The sequence below is a fragment of the Lepidochelys kempii genome, chromosome 7 (genome assembly GCF_965140265.1).
Source record: "Lepidochelys kempii isolate rLepKem1 chromosome 7, rLepKem1.hap2, whole genome shotgun sequence".
Taxonomy (NCBI): domain Eukaryota; kingdom Metazoa; phylum Chordata; order Testudines; family Cheloniidae; genus Lepidochelys; species Lepidochelys kempii.
The window spans coordinates 85,291,358-85,319,074 of NC_133262.1; the positions used below are offsets into that span (position 1 = coordinate 85,291,358).

The 27,717-nt window shown below is 41.8% G+C and overlaps 1 protein-coding gene across 7 annotated transcripts in view; it reads left to right on the plus strand.

The window, feature by feature from the left end:
* Positions 1 to 27,717, plus strand: part of LRRC20 (leucine rich repeat containing 20) — a 152,338-nt gene that overhangs the window by 66,865 nt on the left and 57,756 nt on the right. For 6 of the 7 annotated variants that reach the window (XM_073353591.1, XM_073353597.1, XM_073353592.1 and 3 more), the window contains one exon: positions 12,430 to 12,579. In XM_073353591.1, coding sequence (XP_073209692.1) covers positions 12,430 to 12,579 — 150 coding nt within the window. Of the gene's footprint in view, positions 1 to 12,429; positions 12,580 to 18,665; positions 18,962 to 27,717 lie in introns of those variants that run through there. The other variant, XM_073353594.1, reaches the window with a different exon arrangement.

Genomic DNA, 27,717 nt, shown 5'->3' on the forward strand with positions numbered 1-27,717 from the left:
GTCTTACTGACCACATTTCAGAGAAAATGTGTGCCTCTCTATGTCAGTAGTTTAGGCTGATATGTATGTTATTTTTTTAAAAAAGTAAAAGGTTAAAGTTAAGGCTGAGTGGTGGATCAGAAGTTGCCTTGAAGTTATAGGAGATGGTCATTTATTACTCGGCAGTGGGGAATTGGTGAAATTCACTGTATTGTGGCATGAACTGGCTTAGTAATATGTCTCTAGACTTTATAACATTTAATTTAAAAAATATATTTGTGTAAAGAAGCTCAATCTATTTCATTTATCCAAGAGAAAGTTAAGAGATGACTTTACCTCCGGGGTAAAAGATTACCAATAGTAGGCGGGCTCTTTAATTTAGCAGACAAAGGCATAACAAGATAAAATGTCTGGAAGCTCAAGCTTGATAAATTCAGGCTAGAAATAAGCAGTACATTTTTACCAGTGGTAAAAATTACCAGAAATTTCCAGATTACCAGATAATCATTGGAATATCTCAACAAGGAATGTGGTTCATTCTCTGTCACTTGGTGGGGAATTGGTCACTTTAAATCAAGACTGGATATCCTAAATAATATGCTACAGCTCAGCCAGAAATTATGGGTTTAATGCAGGAATTGCTGGGTAAAATTCTGTCAGACTTGGATGATTAAAGTCGTCATTTCTGGCCTTACAAAGTATAAATCTATTGGGAGATTTAAAAATATTTAGGTGCTAGCTGTATTAAATGTCAACACCCTATTACCCTTAACAACCTTTTAACAAACCTCAGGATCTACCCTGCAAACACTTACTCTCATGCTTGATTTTTCTCATGTCCTAATGAGGTCTCTTTCTCCAAAATCTTAATTAGTCACTGCAGTTAAATAGGTTTGTTTTAAACAAAAAACAAGAGTCAATAACTTCCCTTCTTAGATACTCAACTTTCACTTTCTTTCCTCTTGTGATATCACAATTTTACTAGTTCTCCAATCACTATAAACTGTTCTAGACTATACAGGACTTGACTTTCCACTTTAATGAACAAAGCGGGGGAAAAAACCTCTCTCTTTCTTTAAAAAACAAACAAACAAAAAACAACAACAACCAACCAAACAAAAATACCTTTCAGGCCTTCTTTATACGTCAGAAAAAAGCAAAAAAGTATGCAGAATCCTTTTTTGTTTTTTGTTTTGCCTTTTTGCAGGTTACTGTTAATCCCAAATTTATCTTTACAAATGAATTCCCATTCAGGGAGATTGCAGGAAGAGAACCAACGCATTGGCAATGATGTGACGTTTGGCAATGGATTTCTTTCTTTGAGGGACCTGAGACCGAGAGAGATGACTGGCGACTACTTGTGAATACTTAAATATTAAAATAATTTAAAACAACATAAAGACAAGTCAGAAATATTGGTGTTCTCAATCAAACCTGTAATTGACTTGATTCAGTTTGCATAGAAATCCAGTAGGTGGTGCAGTTTCATTTCTGAACAATGGCTAAAACTAGGTTATTTGATGAATTCACCTCATTCTCAGATTTCCCCCCCAGACACGCACACATACACTGACAGTGGAAAAATGAATGAGGATATTTTGAAACTGGATTCCAATGCAGGCTTATCACTTCTGATTATTGCAAGACCAAATTTTGCTGTTTATAATTAAAGACTTGCTGCTGTTTCTCTGTTTTTTTTCTTTAATTCCTGTCAAGTTTTCCTTATACTATCACTTCATATAGCTTTATGTTGTTCTAATATAGATTGCCTTGGAAGTAAGAATAAATCATTGGCTTTGATATTTCATTTTGATGACAAAAATTAATAGCAAAATAAGAACAGAATGGCTAATGAGTATTTCTGACTGAAGGGAACCTGTTCTGGTCCCCTTAGCAAATTTAGGACCCATAATTCACTGCTATAGGGTTAGACAGTGCAATGGTAAAATCATCTGAATCCTGTCTGTTCAGACAGCTTCTTATATGCGGGAAACTGCTACAAAGTATGTTGGTATAGATGCAACCTATGCACCTGATCTAAAGCCCACTGAAGTCAATGTAATTACATTGCTTTTAATGGGCTTTGAATCAGGCCCTATAAATTAGCAGATGAATATTGTTTCCAATGACATTATTAGAGAATTTTAAACTTTGGTCACTGATTCTTGTCATGTCTAGTGCTCACTCAGCCTGTGTGGAAAAAGTCCTATACAAAGAATGACACCAGTAGGGTTCTGTAGGAAATTACTGAAGGTTGTAATTTTCTATTAAATTCTGTAAAACTTGTCCAAAAGGGAGCTGTCCCCATGACCTTACTGTCTGCTGGTAAGAGTCTGGCAATGGTAGTATTTCCTGGGGGCAGTCTTTTACCCTTTGGCTCTGACCAAGTGCTCCAGGTCAGTTAAGCCCCTTCTTCCCCCCCCCCACCCCCCTGCACCAGGGAGTAAATGTACAACAGTGATTTATACCTAAAATAGCAAGTGACCCTTTAAATAAAGAAAAATATTAGAAAAATCGAGAGAAAACCATACTGAATCAAAACTAAACTATAGAAAATAGCATCTCATCTAAACAGCACAGCCAGATAAGGTACGCTCTTGCAGTCACAGATTTAAGATAACTAGGGTGTAAATAAGGACTCAGGTTTGTCCAAGTGCCCCAGTTATATCCCCATCTTCACCCCCTAGATCCATTGTATGTCTGTCCCAGTGTTGTTCTACATTGAGTGGAACTCTGTCTTTGCTTATTAAACAGTATGTGTTTCCATCCTCTGTCTCTTCATGTATTCTTTAAAAACTCTTAAAATCTTGCTTATATGTTAGCTTTCCTCTGCATACACCTTTGTTAAACAAAGTCCATTTGCACGCTATCACGCTGTGTAGGTACTTTGGGAGCGTGTGTATCTCCTGTCACTGTAGTACCTGAGCAGCTAACAGATATTAATGAGTTTATACTCACTGCACCTCTGTGAGGTAGTAAGTAATATTATCAGATGAGGAAATTTAGACATGGAAATGTTAAGATTTATGCAAGGAAGATTGGCAGAGTTGGAAATTGAACCCAGGTCTCCTAAATTCCAGTACCCTGCTGTAATCAGAAGACTATTTTCCCTCCTTCTTGTCTGTGTTTCCCTCAAGTATCAGCTAGGAAAGCATCTTTTTTTAGTTCCAGTCATAGGTAATTATATTTTTCTATAATTCCCTATTTCTTATTAATACTAATCTATATTGAATTTAATTTCTTGATGGGCAGTCTTTCCCATCACAGGAATACTGGATTGTTTAACTGAAGTGTCAGATGAAAGATACATATTGTTATTCATAAAAATAATTTGGACCTGTCCTATAAAATAATTGACTGTGATCACAATTTAATGCAGTATTGCTCATCTTATTCTTAAGAACATGAAAGAATATGATGGGTGGAAAAATATATGCTTGAGGGCTAATTGGACACTCACATTATTTGTGTGAAACTCTTTGAATATTTTATAGTGGAATTACACTGAAATCATATGAAGTATGATAATTCATGGAAACCATGGACTCCATTGTAGACAGGAATATCTCAATTGTGGGGTCAAGATCCCAAAAGACACACACAATGTTTAGGAGGTAGGATGGTAAAACTAGTTGACTCAGTAAGAGTTGATAAGAATTAGGGTCAAAGGCTGGATCAGACTCCTATTGAAGTCAAGCAGTCTCTCTCTCTCTCTCTCTTGACTTTAGTGGGAACTGGATCAGCACCAAAGCAGATTTTCTATGATGTACTGATACCTTTCTAGCTCCCCACATTTTATCTTATGTGAGCCAGCAAGCAAAATGAAATAAACAAGAATTATTTGCACACAAGGGGTAACATTCATCCCTTTGCAGAGGGCCAGCACAAAGCCTGTGCATCACTGAAGTCCCACTCTTAATTCCATGTAAGAACTGTTTTGAGGACATAAAAGTGCACAGCCCTTCTGCACAGGAGTCAAGTTCACCCAAGATTCATTTTACTTTATTGTTTACGCTTGTTAGCGAGAGATCCCCAGCTCAGTTGAGGTTGCTGTCCAAACTAGGAGCTGGAAAGGAAAATTGACATCTGCCTCAGTTTCCTTTTGCACCTTGCCCACTAAAGAGTAAACTCCTTCAGCTCAGCATTTTGGTGTTGCAACTCCCTACATATTGACCTAGGATCCTGAAGGAAAACTGAGGAGGATCCATGTGTGAAGATCTTATCATAGAAGTGGCACAATCTTCATCACATGGAACCTAACAAAAAAGTGAAATGCCTCAAAATGGATAAAGGGGAGGCAAGGAATTTCTTAAAATGGCATAAAATATGAGGAAAGGCAGAAAGAGGATCTGGACATAAATAGATGGAGGAAATACTAGAGAGAAAAGAGATTTATTTTTCAAGAAGAGGGACAGATTGGCAGAGAAGCAAGTACTTTGTCCATATTAAGTTACAATCATTTCATTTTCCACTTTCAGCCTTGGATATGGAGAGTTTTCTGATACTGTTTAAATATTATGACTAGAGAAGTAATTTTGAGACTGCACCTGGATTTATCAGGAGAATGCAGACGATATGATAATCTGGGCTCAAGTAAAGCATTTCATACTGTGCCTCAAAATATCAGAATGAAAAAATTATTTCATTATCAGCACTGCCCCCAGCACGAACATATGGTGGAAGAAATATAAGCAGAACGTAATCATTAGAATTGGGTGAGTAACTGGCAGCCGGTAACATTCACATCTGCTTAGGAGTTGCTGCACGTTGTATAAATTCATTATTCAAATATTGCTAAATGTCACATGGTGACTGGCCCTCTAAGGGGAGATGAGGTCAGCCCTTCCTGTGACACGTTTAGCTCACCTCACCATGTGCAGAAAATGAGCAAAATCACATGGCAGGCAGGTCAAGAGACTAAAGGCCTTCTGGGTTGGAGATGAAATAAACGCGGAGAGCCAGAAGAGAAAGAAGGGAGACTCCAAATAGGAAGTCCTGAGCATTAGGGGTCAGCAGAGAGAGACTCAGAGGAGTCCATGAGAGCCTGCGGGGTGAAAGTGAAGCCCAGAGGGTGGTCTGAAGAGGGTCTGAAGTTTGAGAGGGAAGTCATACAAATAGACCCTCAGGAAGGAGGGGCTGTGGCTAGCTTTAGACTATGTGTTGAACATTGTTTTGGACTTGGATACCCTAAAAGTGGTGGACTTTTTCTGTGTGACTTAGCTGGAGGGTGAACTCACTGCAGCAACCAAACCAGACTGGCAGGTTAGAAGATTCAAGCTGAGTGAGGAGAAACTGAGGCAGAGGCCAGCTTGAAACCAGACTGGGTAGGTGGTACTGCTACACTGAATAATTCATAGTCTGCAGATTAATTCCCAGCCATCCCAAATGAGACAGGAAGGAGATGGGGCTATAGCTGAGTCCCTTCCCCTCCCTTTGCACTGACAAATAGAGTTGGCTGCTTACAGAAGGGAGAGCTTGCTGTTCTCACCTAAGAGGAGTGATCCCTCAGCCTGTGTGCCAGGGAGCTCAAGACACATGTGCTCCTGAGTGGTAAGCACTCCAGTGTGGGCCTAGCCCTTTAGAGGACAGCTAAGGGGAGCATTTTTCACCTTCCTCTGTAGCGTGGGGCACAGGTCACTTGCTGGAGGATTCTCTGCACCTTGAAGTCTTTAAACCAAGATTTGAGGACTTCAGTAGCTCAGACATAGGTTAGGGCTTTGTTATAGGAGTGGGTGGGTGAGATTCTGTGGCCTGCATTGTGCAGGAGATCAGACTAAACTATCATAATGGTCCCTTCTGACCTTAAAGTCTATGATTCATAGGAACAAATTTAAGGAGCCAAACATACGTTGTAAGTCAACACACTCCAAGGAGGGTGGGGAGGTAATAGTATTTAAAGGGTTCAATGTCCGAGAGGGGAAAAAATATTGCGTAGAGCAGTCCAAGGGAAAATAAGGAGGAGTAATGGAATTAAAACAAGGATGATTTAAGCTGAACTTCAAGAACATGTGGATGGTAAGGCCAATTAGTCTGTGGAATGATCTCCCAAAGGAAATGGTGGAAGACTCGCTGCCTGAGTAGCTTAACATTAGCCTGGACGGAGTACTGAAAAATTTCAAAGAATCATAGAAATGAAGGGCTGGAAGGGAGCTCGAGAAGTCATCAAGTCCAACCCCCACTGCACTGAGACAGGACCAAGAAAACCTAGACCATCTCTTGCAGGTGTTTGTCCAACCAGTTCTTAGAAACCTGCAGTGATGGGGATTCCACAACCTCCCTTGGAAGCCTATCCCAGAATTTAACAACTCTTTTAGTTAGAAAGTTTTTCCTAATGTCTAATCTAAATCTCCCTTGCTACACATTAAGCCCATTACTTCTCATCCTACTTTCAGTGGACATGGAGAACAACTGATTACCTCATCTTCATAACAGCCCTTAACATATTTGAAGCCTGTTATTGCTCCCCGCTCAGTCTTCTTTTCTGAAGACTAACATGCCTAGTTTTTTTAACCTTTCCTCAGGTCAGGTTTTCTAAAACTTTTAACATTTTTGTTGCTTTTCTCTGGACTCGCTCTAATTTGTCCACATCTTTCCTAAAGTATATTGCCCAGAATTGGACACAGTACTCTGGCTGAGGCCTCATAGAATTTCAGGGTTGGAAGGGACCTCAGGAGGTTATCTAGTCCAACCTCCTGCTCAAAGCAGGACCAATCCCCAGCTAAATCATCCCTCACCAGTGCCAAGGAAAGGAGGACCATTATCTCCCATGTCTTACATAGGATACTCCTGTTAATACACCCCAGAATGATGTTAGGCTTTTTCCCAACTGTGTCACATTGTTGACCCATATTCAATTTGTGATCCATTATAACCCCCAAATCCTTTTCAGCTGAACTACCAACTAGCCAGTAATTCCCCACTTTGTAGTTGTGCATTTTTTGCTTCCTAAGTGAAGTACTTTGCACTTGTGTTTTATTGAATTTATTTTTGTTGATTTCAGAACAATTCTCCAATTTGTCAAGGTCATTTTGATTTCTAATCCTGTCCTCCAAAGTGCTTGCAACCTCCCCTTCCCCCAAGCAATATGTCATCTGCAAATTTTATAAGCATCTTCTCCACTACATTATCAAAGTCATTAATGAAAATATTGAATACTACTGGGCCCAGGACTTACCCCTGCGGGACCCCATTAGATACGGCTCCCAATTTGTCAGCAAACCATTGATGACTACTGTTTGAGTATGGTCTTTCAAACAGTTGTGCGTCCACCTTATGCACCTTATAGTAATTTCATCTATACCACATTTCCGTAGTTTGCTTATGAAAATTTCATGTGGGACTGTGTCAAAAGCCTTACTGAATCAAGATCTATCACATCTACTGCTTCCCCCCATCCATTAGGTCAGCAACTCTGTCAAAGAAGGAAATTAGGTTGGTTTGGCATGATTTGTTCTTGACAAATCCATGCTCTCTCTTCCTTATAACTGTATTATCCTCTAGGTTCTTACAAATTAATTGTTTAATAATTTGTCCCAGCATCTTTTGAGGTATCGAAGTTAGGCTAACTTGTCTATAATTCCCTGGGTCCTCTTTGTTTAGTCTCTAAGGTGCCACAAGTACTACTTTTCTTTTTGCGAATACAGACTAACACGGCTGTTACTCTGAAACTTCTTAAATATAGTTACTATGGCTTGGTCAACGTAAGGCAACTTGCATCGACCTAATTATGTCAGTGTACACACTACAGCCTTGCTCCAACCGATGTAAGTGCCCTACTACAGTGGCATAACTGCACCTCCAAAAGAGGCGTAGGCCTTATGTCAGTATAATTAGGGTGATGCAGTGCCTGTGTAGACACTGTGTTTACTTATCCCAGGCTCCCCGTGGTGGTTAGTGGGAAGCCAAGAGCCTGGACCAGGGGGGCAGCTGGCTCCTGGTGGGGAGCCGAGAGCCTGGGCTCTCAGCCCCCTTCCCCCCCCACTGCCCATCTTAAGTTGGTGGAAGGGCCCCTGGTGAGGACAAACACCACCAACAGAAGGAGGGTAGTGTGTGCATGTACTACCACAGTATGTTTCTAGTGTAGACTTGCCCTATGTTTGCCATTCTCCACACCTCTGGGACCTTGCCTGCCCTCCAGGAGTTCTCAAAGGTAATTGCTAATGGTTTTGAGATTGCTTCAGCTAGTTCCTTAAGTACCTTAGGATGAATTTCATCAGGCCCTGCTGACTTGAATACAATACATTTAACTTAGCTTAATATTCTTTTACCTGTTCTTTCCCTTTTGGCTTGTGTCCTTTCCTCCTTGTTGTTAATATTAAGTGCGTTGAGTATCTGGTTGCCATTAACTTTTTTAGTTAGCAAAATAGGAATTAAGCACCTCAACCTTCTTGATGTCGTCATTTTTTAGTTCTCCTTCCACAGTGAAGTAGAGGACTTGCACTTTTCTTTGTCTGTCTCTCGCTCCTAATGTATTTAAAGAACTTCTTGTTGTCTTTTATGTCCCTTGCTAAGTGTAACTCATTTTGTGCCTTTGCCATTCTGATTTTGTCCCTACATGCATGTGTTATTCTTTTTTACTCCACCTTAGCAATTTGTCCATGTGCCACTTTTGGTAGGATTACTATTTGATTTTCAGGTCATTAAAGAACTCCTGATGGAACCATATTGGCCTCTTGCTGTCCTTCCTGTGTTTCCTTTGCTTCAGGGTAGTTTGAAATTGTGCTTTTAATATTGTCCCTTTTGAGAAATAGCTAGCTCTCCTGAATTCCTTTATCCCTCAGATTTTCTTCCCATGGGGAGCTTACCTGTCATTTCTCTGAGTTTGTTCAAGTCTTCTTTTTTTAAGTCCATTGTCCTTATTCAGCTGATCTCACTCTTTCCTTTTCTTAGAATCATAAAATCTAAATTTCTTAATCATTTTCATCCAAATTGCCTTTCACCTTCAGATTTGCTACCATTCTCTTGGTCAGAATGAATTCTAAAATTCCTGAAAATTTGTCCCAAATACATTGCAAGAACTTACTGGAAATTTTGTGTTTTGCCTTTAAGTTTCTCCAGGGGGCAGTGGGGCTCAGGCTTCCAGCTTCAGCCTTGGGGTGGTAGGTGGCAGGCTCCAGCCATGGGCTCTGACCACGGTGCTTTGGGCTCTGGATTTTGGCTGCGCAGCGGCTGGCTCCATCTCCCGGCTGCAGGGCTCAGGTCTCGCCACACCACTCCTGGTCCCTGCTGTCCGCCTCCCCAGGCCCTCACCCATCCATCCCATCATCCCTGGCCCCTGCTGCCTCCCTACCCACCTCTCCATACAAGGCTTAATTTGTCCCCCGGCTTGACAGGGCTGAGTAAGTCTCCTTCTGTGAAAAGTGATGTTTGTATGTTTATTAGTATCACTTTTCACTGCCTCCCAGCTAGCTAACAAGTCTGCTGCTGTGAAAAGTGATACTAACATACAAATATCACTTTGCACAGAAGCAGACTTACTGGCTAGCAAGTCTAAAAATAAAAATTCAACCAAAAAAAACAGAAGAAATAACAACAAAAAAGCCAAGAACATGCAAAGCATCTTATTTGTGTTTCTATTCTGTTTAGGTCCAGTAAAGAATAGAGACCATTGTACATTATTTTTATTACTGAGTCTGCAAAAGAACCCCTACATAAATAAATTGCTATGATTTGGACCTGTGTATATTTATTTGTTTTTCTAAAATTAATTAAGTATTTTAGGAAAAACTGACATAGTGGCCACCAGCAAAAGTTGGTGGCCACACTCTGAGGCCACCAAAAAATTCGTTGTGAAAAGCCCCGCTCTAGCTCATGTATCATCAGTGATGAAGACTCTGCAGGTGAAAGCCTGTGCTCAGTTGCACCTGTGCCAGCCTCTTACATCTTTACTTATCCGAGTAAAGCAACTGGAATGCAATTGAGTTCCACAGGTACTGCAGTTGGAATCTGGTTCTCAATTGTGTCCATGAAGCATGAGCTCACGGTTTCCTATCTGTGATGGCTCTGCAGGAAAAGCCATACAGTGTTGTCACGAAAGTCAGCAAAGGTGATTCTGAATCTGTATGGGGAATGGGCCTGTTGCATTAAACAGGGGCTACTTACACATAGTTCCTGTTTCAGAATAGAAATGCCCTTTGAATCTGGCTTATGTAAAGCCTTCTGGCACAATTAAAGGCCCATCATTTTGAACATAAGAATGGCCCTACTGGGTCAGACCAAAGGTCCATCTAGCCCAGTAACCTGTCTTCTGACAGTGGCCAATGCCAGGTACCTCAGAGGGAATGAACAGAACAGGTAATCATCAAGTGATTCATCCCCTGTCGTTCATTCCCAGCTTCTGGCAAACAGAGGCTAAGGACACCATGAGGAGGAGGAGAGCTTCTAGAACAAAGGATTTCCCATCTTCTGATACTTACATATTTTCCTTAGCATTGGTAAAGTGGGAGGGATAGAGACAAAGACAAAAAGATGGATAAGTGTTTATCTGCATATTTAAAAATCAACATGAATTTGAAGTGTGGGATTATGATTGTAGAGACAACATGGATTATGTGATGAATGGGGACTTAGGTCATTAATCACTGTGTGTTTACACTGTAAACTGAGGCAGATTGTTTTTCACTTGGGATTAACCTCAAAGTGATTATAAGAATTCAAGTTTATCAAAACCAGCAGTGCTTCTTGCATACTATGCTTTGTTCTGCTAAACATGCCTGTGTACAATAGTAGATAGAGTACTGTATTCGTCTGTAATGCAAATTTAGAGTGGAGATAGATGTGAGTAGGGGCTTGAGGGAGCTAAGGAGAGAAATTCAATGAACAGCAACATACTGGAAAGGCAGATTTTGATTACTTGCCTTCTGAAGTGGGCAGTTTGATAGCATCACAGAACAATTCCCCATACTCTCCTAAAAAGGAAACCAACTCTCTATTCCACTAAGGCCCTCTAATCACTTCTCAGGAGGCAAAATCACATGAAGTGCTTTTTGCTCAAGGAAGTTCTGAGATACTTGATATATTTTTATAGGTGTTCTGGGGCTCTCACCACAATACATTAGGGAGGTGTAATCCATCTTTCCCCTCATTTCCCCCAGAGAGATAGAAGAGCAACAGATGCTATACTTGACATTCACCAAAAGGCCAAGGGAAATTATTGATCCTTGCTAAGAGTAGCAGGAGGGGCATGTTCCATTGTCGGTGAGGCACAATCCAAAACAACAAACTGACTGATAGCAAAGACCAGTGGCTAGCCAGATCAGTTTTAACAGCAGAAATATAAATCATCGCTTCTAGTTTACGTTTCTGCCAGTTTAAATGGATGGTATCAATGGGAGGCTACAGCTGTACTGTGGAGCAGCAACACTGCCTCCTCCTGCAGGCAGCCAGTACAAGCCCAAAAGAGTGTGGTGTTGGTCAGGGAGGAGTAAGGGCAGGATGGCTGAGGAATCTCTAATTCATTACATACCCATTGCAGCCTCTACTAACAGGATTCCTATAGACTTCCTGGGTAAAAAATAACCTTCCTTGCCCAGGGGTGAATGCCCTCTCCTCCTGTGGTGCAGGCATCCTTGCTGGCAGCTCCCTTTGCCAGTGAATCTTGCCCCTACATGTAAGGGGACTGGGTTCCTATCTCTCAGCAGCAGCCACTCCCCTTGCTCCTGTCTGCCTGACCACATGTAAGTTGTTAAATGGCGCATTATAGGCTGCAGAGCTTTCAGGCCAGCCACAAGTACTTTGTATCAGAAGCTTATTGTACAGCTTGTGCGTGTACTGCATGTATCTCCCAGGTACCTGTTCCATCTCACCACTCTGGCCTACGTCATGGCTCCCCTGAAGTCCCTTTGTGCTGGTGCCATGGAGCCACAAAGCAGCCGCATATTCCCCTGGTGCAATACCTTGGTTCAGGAAGCCATCTATCTACAGGAGCCAGAGGGCTAGCTCTGTGCCAACCCTTGGAGGAGGCTCTATTCAGGAACTGAGGGGCATTTCATGGGTGGGAGGGGGAACGGTTGGGGGTTCTTGCATCCCAGCAATTTTAATCACTGTAATATCCCATGGGAGTCATTGCCGCAGGAGCACAAGCTAGAGTTTTGGGTGAGGAAAAAGCCCTCAGACGAAATGTCACTGTCCTTGCTGTGAAAAAGTCGATGAGGTGGAGAAATTGCATCCACAAAGCAAAAACTAATATATTCTCATATCTCTAGGTAAACTTTAGGCTGTAATAATCCTCTTGCACAGTCTTGAGCTCCTCTCAGTAAGGAATGTCCCCTGTTAAATGCAAACTGATACTGCACCAGTAACGTTAGGAGTGTGACAATTTGTCTCTTCTTATGCTGTTCTCTAATTCTTATGGATAGAATAAAATGTATGAACATGGTAGTAACTTGAAGCATTCTGTGCACACTATCCTGCTCTGCATGTTTGTGTCCTTTTTTCTTTGTTTCACTACAGATTTGGCTGACTGCAAGTTGATGATGTTCCCTATTGGCATTTACAAAGTCATGAGGAATGTCGCCGAAGGGATACATCTCATAACTCTGGCCAATAATGAACTCAAGTCTGTGACCAGCAAATTCATCACCACCTTCAGCCAGATGAGAGGTAGGAGTGAGTCTCCTGAAGTAACCACAAAAAAGGAGAGAAAGGGATAGACCTGTTTGTTGCTAGATGCCTGTAACACAATGTTTTTGACACATGGGTCTGCAGCTGTCTTTGTGAATGGTGCACTGAATAATGGTGATATAGATTCTGTTACAGCTTGTGCTAAATGGAACACAATATTTCTCATTATTTTCATTCTCATACTGTATTACAATCTCCATATAGTATGTTGGGATCTGTTCTTTCACAAAATAAATTTGGCTTCCAGTAATCCCTAAAGTGAGACATGGTATTAAGGGCTGACTCCCTTAAATGAGTATTACAGTCGTATAACTCATGGACATAAATGGTATAACTCCTGATCTGCACTTCTGTAAGGGAGATAAGAATCTGGTGTTCTATCTTGACAAAATGCCTGTGCATAAGATTACAGATGCTATATATCAACAGTGAGGTGAATTGGCAGTGCTCTGTGGTGTCACAGGACTTGAATAATAGGGGATATTGCAGGTCAAGACTGAGGTCCATTGGCAGAGCTGTGTGGAAAGTTTTTATATGTTGCCAACCTGCACTTACCAGGCTTTTGTCAGTCCACTCAAATTCAATTTTTGAGGTGACAAGTTACTTATATCTACTTAAAATCTAGGATGACAAATTCACACAATGAACAACCAGTGCCGGAGCTAGAAATATTTTTCTTAACACGATTATCATACAATACATAACTATTTCAGCAACAAGACACTCTGTTCAAAAACTGCTTCCTTCTCTTGAAAGAATGGACATTTTGTCATCACTTCCTACCATTTATTTTTGGCAACTGAAGAAAAGCTTGGAGGCTTTGCCACTTTGTGTGAAAGGAGAGCACAATCTCTCTTTTTTTGAGATATGTAGGTGAAAACCCTTATTCAAAGCCTATATAATTCAATGGGAGAGTGCACTTTCAATTGGGTCCTAACAGGAGTCGTCTCCTAGTTGCAAAGGATGAGAGTCTCCTCTCACACACACACACACACACACCCCGGTCTCCTCACACACACACACACACACACACACACACACACACACCCCCCGGTGCATGGCTGAGCCACTTATCAGAAAAGTACCTATTGTACTTGGGGGCAGCAGTTGCTTCCTTGCCACACGCCAAACTTATCATTTACTAATTTGATGTCTCAGTCACACCATAGTCTCTCATCTCTTTATATACCCAGTTATCTTTTTGTATCCAGCCTTTTGGGTTCATCTGCACTATGTCTTTTAAGCTTGTAACCAGGTCATATAGCATGATTAATTTTAAATATGGTTTATGTCTATATACAGCATTGTTACTTGCTGTGGAAGCTTAGTAGCATGGAAGGGTGTAACCTTACCTTGTTACACCCTTGGATAACTAGCCATGAGTGTGTACAGAAGCTGGGGCTGGATGACAGGATGGATCACTCAATAATTGTTGTTCTGTTCATTTCCTCTGAAGTCTCTGGTGCTGTCAGAAGACAGGTTCTGGACTATGTGGACCATTTAGTCTGAGCCAGTATGGCCATCTTTATGTTTTTATGTACAGGGAGGGTGATTAGGGTTCCTACATCTTTTTCTTCACATTCCTGTGCCCATATAACTCTGGAAGGAAGTCTTGTCTTATAATCTGAGAATGTATCGTTTTTCACAGATACATATTTTGATTTATTAATTACATAACTGTGGTGAGGTGACTATGAATGAAATGTCACTGCCAGTGCATCACTTCTCCCTTCCACCTACCATGATTTCAAGGTTTACTTTAAACCCTGGAAGTGCAGCTCTCTTTATCCTTCCTGACCCTCTATATTACGGAAAGGGGCACTTATTCCCTCTTCCATGTTCCTTCTGAACATTTCCCCTGAGTATCTGATTATGCTTCCTTCCCAAACCAATAGTACACCCTAACTGAAAAGGCCAAGGCTCTATGCCAATAGTAAATGGTGGTATCCTAGCAGTGACTGGATAGCTGGGGTAATAATGGTTTGTAGTTGCTGGAATGTAGTCTTTTACTGACTGCAAGAAGCTTTTTTGCCAGTAATGTCTTGTGAACGTAGGCAGGTACAACTTAAAGGAGTGGGCAGGGAAGTGGGGATGGGAAGCTACTTTACTGTTGACGGAGATGGCCTAATGTTGATCATCAAAACTTATCACACATCATTTTTGCACTCCTGGAAAAATGGTGTTTGCTAGCTTATTTTGTTATAACCATTACGGCTGATTTTTTTTTAAAGTATTACTTTTATTTTGTAATGCAAGTAGCCAAAATAACCCAATACAAAGAGTGAGTGAGTCATGTCTAAACTCCTTATAAACAAGTGCGTGAAATAATATTTAGGCTAGATTAAACCATTTAAAGAATTAGTGTTGACATGTCAGCTGTCTCTCTTTATTCAGAGCTGAGGGAGGTTAGTATTTAATTCTCCGTCTCCTCCATGTTGGACATGGAGGCCACAAAACAGTGGGGTATTTGGGGTCTCCATGGCAATGGGAGAAATAACAGATCTTTGTTCTAAACCTGGGTTTAGGATTGCCATTCAGGAAGCACTCCCAGAATTATCTGCCTCCAGTGGCATACATGGCAGACTCCAGTCCAGGGCTTCCTTTGAAGCTGAAATTTCACAGGATCTTTGAATGATTTTTAATTAAATGTCTGTTTCTTCATGGGCTTTGGGGTTTTCCTCCTCAAAACCGCTAAACTTAAAACAAAAAATTCTTCTGGCTCAGTGAGGAGGGTGAATGTCGCACTCTCTGAGAAGTGACAGACAGCAAGCCCCAGGAATTCTGTTTCCAGATAGTGAGGGGCTAAGGTCCACCCCTTGGGATGGGTGAGCAGACTGCATGGAAACTCCCTTCACTGAGCCCGAGCCAGAATCAGTGGCATGAAAGTAGGGTAAGGTGATTTTTTTTCCTTTTCCTTAAAGCCCCCTGCCTCTTCCCTAAGCATGGGATGCCATTCGCATAGCTGGCAGAGTAAGCAGAAAAGTTTCACTGGAGCCTTCTGAATCTCAGGGGAAGTGGGAAAGCAAGGTCCCCTCCCATAGTAACCAGGAAAAAGAAATTCCTTGTCCCACCTAGCACATATATATGAGCTATGCTGAGGTGGTTGAGAAGGCCACAAAACATCCCCCTTTCCCACAAACTGTTTCAGGTGCAAAGCCTCAACTGCCATGAAAGGTATGGGCTCCTGTGACCTTTTTGATACCAGTGTCTCATTTGTCCTCAGTGATTCTGGCTCAGTCCTCGTTCTGCGCAGTTGGCTCCACTCAGTCCACACCCAGCAGCAGGCAGCGATGGTGAAGTGATTAAGTAGCTACTATTATTTTCAGGGAAATAATGCAGGTTACAAGTCTGCAGACTGTCCTTTCAATCTACCTGGAAATACACTGTTCTCCTCATAGGACCTCTCTCAATTAGCAGTCTCAGGGGTTTGGCCCAGGGACTGGTGAATGATATTGGTTACAGTGTGCACTTAAAAGAGCAGCAGAAAGTCTTAAAACCTCTTATGAAAGTCTCCCTTCTAGATCCTCTAAAGAGAAGGAGAAATAACTAAAGCTGGGGCTTTGAGCAGGATACCTCAACTCCTCAGCCAAACTTCCAGCATTAAGCATGAATAAGGGTTTAATTTCATGGGTGCTTACAGTTTTTAGATCAGCTAGACTTTGAGTTCATCACAAGCCTGGTTGGAAACCTGTTGATTTAACCTCTCTACATCCAACTTCAGTTGGAAAACTAAAAAAGTGCAAGAAAAAGACATTCAAAAGCAGAGGTTATGGTCCCCTTATCTCAAAAAAGGTCTAAAAGGCCTCCTTTATGCCTTCCCCGCCCCTCCCCAGCCACAAAGCTTAAAGATGGTTGTGAGGGAACAGGCCACAATGATTGTCACCTTTTCATTAAACTTCAGGTTTTGGTTCTTAGATCTAAATTAGATACAGTTAGAATCTCGGACAATGAAATCTGGTCTTTTCTCAAACTGGAGGTCCTGACCCAAAAAAAGGGCCTCAAGTCTGTTGTAGAGGGGTCACAGTATTGCCACCCTTATGTCTATGCTGCCTTCAGAGCTGGGCGGCGAGAGAGCAGCGGCTGCTGGCTGGAAACCCAGCTTTGAAGGCTATGCCGCTCCTGGTGACAGTGCTACCTTCAGAGCTCAGCACCCTTCCAGCAAGTGCTGCACTCCAGCTACCCAGTTCTGAAGGCAGCACAGAAGTAAGGGTGGAATAACCCGGAACCCCCCACAGTAGCTTTCAACCCCCTGTTGGGTCGTGACCTCCAGTTTGAGAACCCTAACTTAAGGGCTTTACATGTTTATGTTTTGCCATTTTTCAATATATATTCATGCTCTGTGACAACTCCGTCAAATTTAAGATTTAAATATCTGAAATCATGACATTCAAGATTTTTAAGATATGACCATGAAATGTACGAAAATGGATCGTGAATTTGGTAGGGCCCTAGAGATGAACTACATACCACCGTGAAGCCTATCTGACATGGAGGGAACTGAGAGAGGGGAAATTCTGACTTATCGGTGAGTTTTCATTCTTGGACCCTCCACTGTCTAGGAAGGAATACTACAGAAAATGATCTGGGGATTATAGTGGATCACAAAGTAAATATGAGTGAACAGTTTAACATGTTGCAAAAAAAGTGAACATAATTCTGCGATGTAGTAGCAGGAGTGTTGTGAGCAAGACACAAGAAGTAATTCTTCCAGTCTACTCAGCATTGATAAGGCCTCAGCTAGGGTACTGTGTCCAGTTCTGGAGAAGAGAAAACTGAGAGGAGACATCATAACAGTCTTCAAGTACATAAAAGGTTGTTATGAAGAGGAGGGTGATAAATTGTCATCAGTGGATAAGGAGAGGACAATGGTCTTAATTTGCAGCAATTTAGGTTAGACATTAGAAAAAAACTTCCTAACTGAATAAGGATAGTTAAGCATTGGAACAAATTATGTAGGGACATTGTGGAATTTCTGTGTCTGGAGGTTTTTAAGAGCAGTTAGACAAACACCTGTCAGGTATGGTCTAGATAATATTTAGTCCTGCTTCAGTGCAGGGGACTAGACTAGATGACCTATCCAGTCCCTTCCAGTCCTACATTTCTGTGATTCAATGTCAGTCTGATCCTCCCTTGGAGGACTGCATTATGTGAAGGGCTTTTTTTGGGATATTTCTCACTTAAATAGTTTGAAGGGGAAGAAAGTGTTCTTCTAGGAAACATTTATATTTTATGTTAAATCCCTGCTGCAGATAATTTAGTTGAATAGCACTTCTAAACTTTTGTGTCACTAGTATTTTTTTTTTCTTTTCAAGTTTTGGAAGCTATTGTTATGGAAAGCTCTTCCTGAGGGGCAATCCTAAACCCAGGCTCAGAAAAAAGATTTACTCTGCCTCTAGTTGTCATGGAGACAAGGAACACCACACAGTGAACTGTCTGACATGGTGCTAGAATGAAATTTCACAGGTAAAACAGAATTTTCCCTTGTGCAGGAGTTCAGGGGAGTGGGAAAGCACCTCTTTCCAACCAATTTGCACACAAGGCCAAGAGTACAACAAGATTCTGTCAAAGGGAGAGCTGGAGTTGTTTGTGTGCTGGCTCATTTGCTTGTTTAAGTGGCACAGGTGGTCTTTTGGCTCTAGTATGGATTGTTAATGGGCTGAAGGCTTGTGCTAGAGATAGACCTTGATGAATAACCCTCTTCCAAACATGCTTGAACCATGAGAAAGTTCAGATCCAGGTACAAACATCTCTGTGCAATCTCTACATCATGGATTTTGCTGGTTGCCTCCTTCGTCAGTGCAGCGCCAGACAAACAGGTCACAAGACAATGCTGGCACCTCATCTGTCTGCCCTTTCACTATGTAAATTCTTCACGTTATCACAGATCTAGAAGAATGAATCCAGGTCCCTGTGCTACCGTTAAACTTCTTAGTTCGGCCCCATGCTGCTGAAGAAATCTAGTTCAGCAAGCAGTTGCTTGCATCTTTATTTTAAATTATTTCTTTAATATTTAAGCTTATGAAATAGCTTTTCCTTCTCCTCCCCCCACCCCCACCATCTTACAGGACACTGTTTGCCTGAAGACGCTTGGCAGAAGCAAAGAACAAATCCTTCGAAACAACAAACAGTTATCTCTGTGTGGCATACTTGGTTTTATTTTGTGGGGGATTTTTGTTTTTTGAAGGACAGGACGGAGCAGGGGAAAAACAGAAACAACGGTGGTATTATTCTTGATCTAGTGCCATAATGGATCTCCTAGGTATATTCGGAGACATGAGACTGAAGGCTGAGTGTGCCCAGCAACCCAAAAGGGCAGATATGATGTAATTACATATCCTGGACAGTACTATGATACTGATTAAATGGCTGCCTTGAATGCTTTGGCTGAATTCTGACCTGAGTGGATTTAGTCTCATAATTATACAGCTCAGACTTCTAGGACCAAGTGTACTGGTGTGCATCTAGATTTAACTCTGGTAGTTTACACTTGTTTAATTGAGAGATTACCGATGGACATCATACCAGAAGGATTGAAGATAAAAAATCCTTCTACAATCTACGTACCACACAGACTATGCTGCCACACACTGTAAAAGAAACTGTGGAACCACCTGATCAACATCCTCTACAGCAAACAGGGAAAGATTAAGAATGAGCTCTCAAAACTGGATACTCTCATAAAAAAACAAGCTTCCACACAAACTTCATTGTGGCTGGACTTTACAAAAACTAGACAGGCCATTTACAACACACACTTTGCTTCTCTACAAAGGAAAAAGGACACTAAACTATCTAAACTACTACATACCACAAGGGGCCACAACAGTGGTTCCCTTAACCCACCCAACAATATTATTAATCTATCCAGCTATATTCTTAGCCCAGCAGAAGAATCTGTCCTGTCTCAAGGCCTCTCCTTCTGTCCCTCCACCCCCATGAACATGATACAGTTCTGTGGTGACCTAGAATCCTACTTTCGATATCTCCGACTCAAGGAATATTTCCAACACACCTCTGAACAGCATACTAACCCACAGAGACCTTCCTACCAACACTACAAAAAGAAGGATTCTACGTGGACGACTCCTGAAGGTCAAAACAACGGACTGGACTTCTGCAGAGTGCTTCTGCCGACGGGCATGGGCTGAAATTGTGGAAAAGCAACATCACTTGCCCCATAACCTCAGCCGTCCAGAATACAATGCCATCCACAGCCTCAGGAACAACTCTGACATCATAATCAAAAAGGTTGACAAAGGAGGTTCTGTCATCATCATGAATAGGTCGTAATATGAACAAGAGTCTGCTAGGCACCTCATTCTACAGGCCATTACCCTCTGATCCCACTGAGAGTTACCAAAAGAAACTACACCATCTGCTGAAGAAACTCCCTGAAAAAGCACAAGAACAAATCTGCAGAAACACCCCCTAGAACCCCAAACAGGGGTATTCTATCTGCTACCCAAGATCCATAAACTTGGAAATCCTGGATGCCCCATCATCTCAGGCATTGGCACCCTGACAGTAGGATTGTCTGGCTATGTAGACTCTCCTCAGGCCCTACGCTACCAGCACTCCTAGCTATCTTCAAGGCACCACTGACTTCCTGAGGAAACTATAATCCACTGGTGATCTTCCAGAAAACACCATCCTGGCCACTATGGATGTAGAAGCCCTCTACACCAACTTTCCACTCAAAGATGGACTACAAGCTGTCAGGAACAGTATGCCCGATAATGTCACGGCAAACCTGGTGGCTGAACTTTGTGACTTTGTCCTCACCCACAACTATTTCACATTTGCGGACAATGTATACCTTCAAGTCAGCGGAACTGCTATGGGTACCCTCATGGCCCCACAGTATGCCAACATCTTTATGGCTGACTTAGAACAACGCTTCCTCAGCTCTCGTCCCCTAATGCCCCTACTCTACTTGTGCTACATTGATGACATCTTCATCATCTGGACCCATGGAAAAGAGGCCCTTGAGGAATTCCACCTTGATATCAACAATTTCCATCCCATCATCCACCTCAGCCTGGACCAGTCCACACAAGAGATCCACTTCCTGGACACTACAGTACTAATAAGCGATGGTCACATAAACACCACCCTATACCAGAAACCTACTGACTGCTATACTTACCTACATGCCTCCAGCTTTCATCCAGACCACACCACACGATCCATTGTCTACAGCCAAGCTCTGCGGTACAACCGCATTTGCTCCAACCCCTCAGACAGAGACAAACACCTACAAGATCTCTATCAAGCATTCTTACAACTACAATACCCACCTTTTGAAGTGAAGAAACAGATTGACAGAGCCAGAAGAGTACCCAGAAGTCACCTACTACAGGACAGGCCCAACAAAGAAAGTAACAGAACACCACTAGCGGTCACCTTCAGCCCCCAACTAAAACCTCTCCAGCGCATCATCAAGGATCTGCAACCTATCCTGAAAGATGATCCCTCACTCTCACAGACCCTGAGAGGCAGGCCAGTCCTTGCTTACAGACAGCCCCCCAACCTGAAGCAAGTACTCACCAGCAACCACACAACAGAACCACTAACCCAGGAACCTATCCTTGAAACAAAGCCCGTTGCCAACTCTGTCCACATATCTATTCAAGGGACACCATCATAGGACCTAATCACATCAGCCATACTATCAGAGGCTCGCTCACCTGCACATCTACCAATGTGATATATGCCAGCAATGCCCCTCTGCCATGTACATTGGCCAAATTGTACAGTCTCTATGCAAAAGAATAAATGGACACAAATCGGACATCAAGAATTATAACATTCAAAAACCAGTCAGAGAACACTTCAACCTCCCTGGACACTCAATTACAGACCTAAAAGTCGCAATTATTCAACAAAAAAACTTCAAAAACAGACTCCAACGAGAAACTGCAGAACTGGAATTAATTTACAAACTGGACACCATTAAATTAGGCTTGAATAAAGACTGGGAGCGGATGAGTCATTACACAAACTAAAAACTATTTCCCCATGCTAATTTTCTCCCTACTGTTACTCACACCTTCTTGTCAACCGTTTGAAATGGGCCATCCTGATTATCACTACAAAAGGGTTTTTTTCTCCTGCTGATAATAGCCCACCTTAATTGATGAATCTCGTTAGAGTTGGTATGGCAACCCCCATTTTTTCATGTTCTCTGTATGTATATATATATCTTTCTACTGTATTTTCTACTACATGCATCTGATGGAGTGGGCTTTAGCCCATGAAAGCTTATGCTCAAATAAATTTGTTAGTCTCTAAGGTGCCACAAGTACTCCTCGTTCTTTTTGCTGATACAGGCTAACACGGCTACCACTCTGATACTTTGCCCCTAGTCATCAGCTGATTAGATGGCCTCCTCAGCCACAAGCCGCTTAGTTATGGCAGATAAACCACAAATCCTCTTGCCTATGAAGGAGTCTGTTTCCTTTGATTCTTGAAGAGAAATTGGCTTCTTGAAGGGTGGGAAGGGTACCGTGGTACCAAATAATTTCCTACTTAGGGTGAGGGAGTATAATTATACATCCTACTTCTTCACCATGCTTGTGGAGGGATTGAAATACAAGTTTAAAAGAAGGGAAGGGAATCTGGACACAACTGAATATAGAAAGTGGAAAAAGAGGCAAGAGTTGATGTGATGTTTAGGGCCCAGAATGCATGGGCCCTTGAAATGGACTACTGGCTAATTAGCCTTCTTAATATAATATTTAGCATTTATAGATAATAGTTCTTTACACTCTAAGCTCCTCACCAAAGCACGAATATATTCCTCGTGTTGTTATTAATACATAGGCATTCTCTCTCCATAGCATTAATATTTTATCTGTAACATTAATTCATCAGTCTCCTAGCAGCTGGAAGCATTCACATGAGGGGGATGTTAGATCTGCTCCCCCTGTTCTCTGCACATTCTGCTTTGGCACATCTGACCATTTTGTGGAGACAGTGTGCATGCAAAACTGTGAGGCGTGAAGAACATTCTTCGGAGGGAAGGATGCTGAAGTTTGCACTGACTGAATATGGAAAGTGACAGAAGTAAATTCCTCTGCTTACTTTCAAGGAAGAGTGCAACTAAGATCTAGAGAATTATAAAAGGGTTCTTAGCTCCTGTTACCCCATTGGAATTCAGGTTTTCAGTTTAACTGCTTGTATCCAAATAAAAAAACAAGTTTGAAAGGCACAGGAAAGTAAAAGACTCTAAATATCAATTTGTTAAAATAAATTTCAATTGCATAAGCTTTTAAAGAGTTTAATACCATCTTTTAATGCTGCTGTGATAATGTTATGTTGAGCCTTCTGGAACACTCATCTCTGCTTCATGGGTTTTCTCTTTATAAGAACAGATGAGTATTACAATAACAAAATGATTGGAAGTTAAAGCTAGACAAATTCAGATGGGAAATAAGGTATAAATTTTCAACAGTGAGGGTAATTAACCACTGGAATAATTTACCAAGAGTTATGGAGAATGCTCCATTACTGACAAGTTCTAAATCAAGATTGAATGTTTCTTTAAAAGATATGCTCTAGGAATTATTTTGGGGAAGTTCTATGGCCTGTGTTACACAGGACGTCAGACTAGATTATCACAATGGTCCCTTCTGACATTGCAAATTCCTAGATTCCTAGTATCCAAACAATGAGAGGGCTCCGAGATATGACCATAAGCATGGGCGAGACAGTGGAAGTACCCGGAGGTCACTTTAAGCTAATAACTGGTAAGCTCTGTTTAAAATTGGCACTTCCCTCAATAGTTTAAAAACTCTTAAAGGGAAAACTTTGTTTCAGGGATATTTTGTTCACATAATGCACTGTGTGAATGTTAGATACAACAAGGCAGATCTTAAGAAGGAAGCTTCTAAAATGTGTTGTTGATTTGGTGCTGGCTCTGCTTTTGCTTTCTTTTTAGTTTTAACTTTTTTTTACTTTTTAGTTGGGAGAGAGGAGGGAGGACAATCCCTGTCTGAGGATGAGCCGGGAAACAGCAATTCCTTGCTGATTAAGGCTTCCCCATGGCTCTAAGTGTTACATTTATTTAGCAAAGTGATTCAGGAAGTTTGACAAGTGAATGTTCTGAACCCTATGACCCAGTCTCCCTCGTAAATTGGCTACATAGAATTTCATTTAAAACCACGCTTCTGCAGGAATTTCTGTAATCTCTACAGTTCATAGCCCTATCAGCCAGTACAAGTGGGCATGCTTCCACTGTGTGCCAAGGATCATGGGAGTGTTGTGGAGAAAGTGAGTAAGGAAGTGTTATTTACTAATACACATAACACAAGACCCAGGGGCCACCCAATGAAATTAATAGGCAACAGGTTTAAAACAAACAAAAGGAAGTATTTCTTCACACAACACAGTTGACAAGTGGAATTTATTGCCAGGGGATATTGTGAAGGCCAAAATTATAACGGGATTCAGAAAAGAATTAGATAAGTTTATGGAGGATAGGTCCATCAATGGCTATTAGCTGACATGGTCAGGGATGCAACCCTGTGCTTTGGGTGTCCCCAGCCTCTGACTGCCAGAAGCTGGGAGTGGACAAGAGTGGGTCACTTGTTGATTATCTGTTCTGTTCACTCCCTCTGAAGCAACTGGCATTGGCTGCTGTCAGAAGACAGGATACTGGGCTAGATGGACCATTTGTCTGACCCAGTATGGCTGGTCTTACGAGGTATGGATCTTTCTGAAGCATCATTCCTCCCAGAGCTTCCATTGGGCAGTACACTGATGTAAGGTTGTCCTTAATAGGTGCCACCTAAATCAGAGTATATAGACAGTATAATGATACAGGACCAGCTCTAACTACTCATATCTCAATGGAAGTGTGCCACCTTATGCTAGCTGATAACTCATTCACATAATTTAACATGATGACCAAAAACTTGAGTTAATAAGTTAACTACTAGAACAACTTCTAGTGATTAAAAATAATTTGAAATGTTCTAAATTTACAAGTGTCCTGTTTAGGGTTACTATATTTCAAGTTCCTAAATTGAGGATACTGCCGGGGGAGCGGAGGGGGGTACAGCAGCTGCCACTCTTCAGCTGCCCAGCTCTGTAGGCTGCACCCACCTCCAGCATCAGCACAGAAGTAAGGGTGGCAATACCACACCATGCCACCTTTACTTCTGTGCTGCCCTAACGGAGATCAGAGGACCAAAAAAAGAGGTCATGTCCAAGTAAACCCAGATGTATGGTAACCCTAGTCCTGTTCAAATAATACGTTTTTAACTTGTGAATTTTTATAGCAAAAGTGAGATGGTCTTTAAATGCAATGGAGAATTAAAAACCAAAGTATAATCTCTGTCATTTTATGATAGACAGACAGTTCTGTTTAACTGTGATGTCACCATATACCAGGGAAAGTGGACAAGAGTGGGCAACTTCATCTTGTTTATTTGCTTACCTAAAGTCCTGTGCATCTGAATAAGTTTCTACGTCAATGGAGATGCACACCTGTGATGATAATAAAATAGTGGAAGAGACACAGAAGTACAACAGCCTGTTGAATTTTGCATTTTTATAACTTCTCCAGTTACAGGGAAATTTTTATATATATCTGATGGATTCTAAGTCATAGTGTAGCAAACTTCATTCTGTATTTATTTTCCCTTGGAAGAATTTGCTTTTGATGTAAGTTGAAAAGTGGCTGTGTTGGTTTGGGAATGATAGTAATTCTTCACATATAATAGTCTCAAATTATCTTTTAAAGCTCTGTAGTCTGTGAGCCATGTTGAATCTAGTTCGGGGTCATGTAAGGGCAAGAACTGTTTTTTCTGTGCCTAGACTGGGTTGATGTGCTTTTTATGTTTATTTTCCCGGGATTGAAAGGGACAAGGTCAAATTCGCCCCACAATGTTAGTTCTCTACAAACAAGTTCTCCCAGAAGCAAAGACCGAGAGAAATGTTTCCTTGATCTTTAAAAATGTCAATGGAAAGTTCCCTTTTAAAAAGTAAAGCAAATACACCCTTCTGCACTACTTTCAATGCAAACACTGCAGTGCTTTGGAACATCTAAGCAGAGAAAAATGTACAAAAAACCTTCTGCAACCCATTTTTTAAAATAATAAAATGTCAGTTACCTTTCTGAAATGTTCTGTCCCTAGACACAGACAAGGAAACATGTTTTAAAATTAGGAGCCTAGATTGTCCTACTGGGATCCCCATGTGCAGAGAACTCTCTTGCCTACACAGAAGGGGACTCTGGGACAGGGATGAGAAAAGCACATTGTGTTTCTTGTACCACCTGCCTCTGCTGGGCTTAGAAAAGATGATACAGTGTGAGACTGTAATTTTGGGGGTAGGCCTCCTGGGCTTTCCAGTAGAGGCCACATCCCTCTGGCTCGACAACATGTATGTGTGGCAGGGAGTGAAGGGGTGTCCTGTACAACAGCTTCCTTTCAGAGATTTCCCCACTACTTCCATTGAAGGGGATAATTTGGCCCTAACTTGATAGTGTTGTTTTAAGAGAGGTTGGGCAAGAGAAGCATGATCAAACACACCTCTGCCGTCTCCCTTTTTCTCCTCCTCAGCTCAGACCCTCCATTAACTTTCACTGTATATAACCTTGGTTTCATCTATGGCTATAAACTATCCTTTTTCTCCCATACTCCTCTTGTCTGCAAATGTACCTACCACCACCTCTGTGGTATTGTGTTGACTCCACTTAGTCTAATTCACTCCCGATTCTAATATATGGAGAATGCTACTGGCTGCCTTCTTCCTGATACAAAGGAATGTACCAGCGCCACCCTATTCATGGTCAACTCCACTGGCTTCCATTCATTTCAGGATTCAGTTCCAAATTGCCTTCCTCTATGGGTATGTCTACATTGCAGTCCGAGGTGTGACAACAACCAGTGCAGACATGCCTGAGCTAATGTTGATCAAACTAGCTCTAATAACAGTAGCAGTAAAGCCACAGCAGCCCAGGCTAGCTGCCTGAGCACATACTCAGGGTGTGTCTATGCTGCAGTTACACACCCATGGCTGGCCCATGCCAGGTGACCTAGACTTGCTGGGCTTGGGCTGCAGGGCTCTTTAATTGTGATGTAGATGTTCGGTTCAGGCTGCAGCCCCAGCTCTGGGATGCTCCCTCCTCACAGAGTCCTAGAGCCTGGACTCCAGCCTGAGCCCAGAAGTCTACACTGCAATTAAACAGCCGCACAGCCCAAGCCCTGGAAGCCCGAGGCAGCTGGCACAGGCAGGTTTTTCAGTGCAGTGTAGACATACTCTGAGAGTCCCAGATGGGCTTGTACGGCCCGTGCTGCTACCGCTACGCTGCTGCTGTTAATCAAGCTAGGTAGATCAAGGCTAGCTCAATACATCTGCTTGTACTGCAGTCATCCCTCTGACTGCAGTGTAGACGTACACCAGGGGTAGGCAACCTATGGCACCCATGCCAAAGTCGGCATGCGAGCTGATTTTCAGTGGCACTCACACTGCCCGGGTCCTGGCCACCAGTCCGGGGGGCTCTGCATTTTAATTTAATTTTAAATGAAGCATCTTAAATATTTTAAAAACCTTATTTACTTTACATACAACAATAGTTTAGTGTTATATTAAAGACTTATAGAAAGAGACCTTCTAAAAAGGTTAAAATGTATTACTGGCATGCGAAACCTTAAATTAGAGTGAATAAATGAAGACTCTGCACACCAGTTCTGAAAGGTTGCCGACCCCTGGTATACACCATGGAGCAGGCTGCTGCAAATTCTTCTAGGGTATCTTCTCCTCTGTGTGTAAAGGGACAGAGAGGTGAATATTAATGAATGTGCTTGCAACCACTTCTTTTGCAAAAGCCTTCTTCTTTGAAGCCCTTGCCCTCTGGAGTAGCCTTCCCTTATCTCTCTGCTTCACTGAGTCTCTCTCTTTCAAAATTCTCATAAACACATGCTATTCCCTTCTCTCCTACAATTTACTATTAAACTCTGCAAACACTGAATTATGTCATCAGGGAATTGTGAATTTTATCAGTTCCTATCAGTCATCAAACAAAATACAATTGCATTTTATCACAGTGCTTTGGAGTAATCTAGGTCCTTCCACCAGTGGCTCAGAAAAGAAAAAGAAAATAAACTTCCT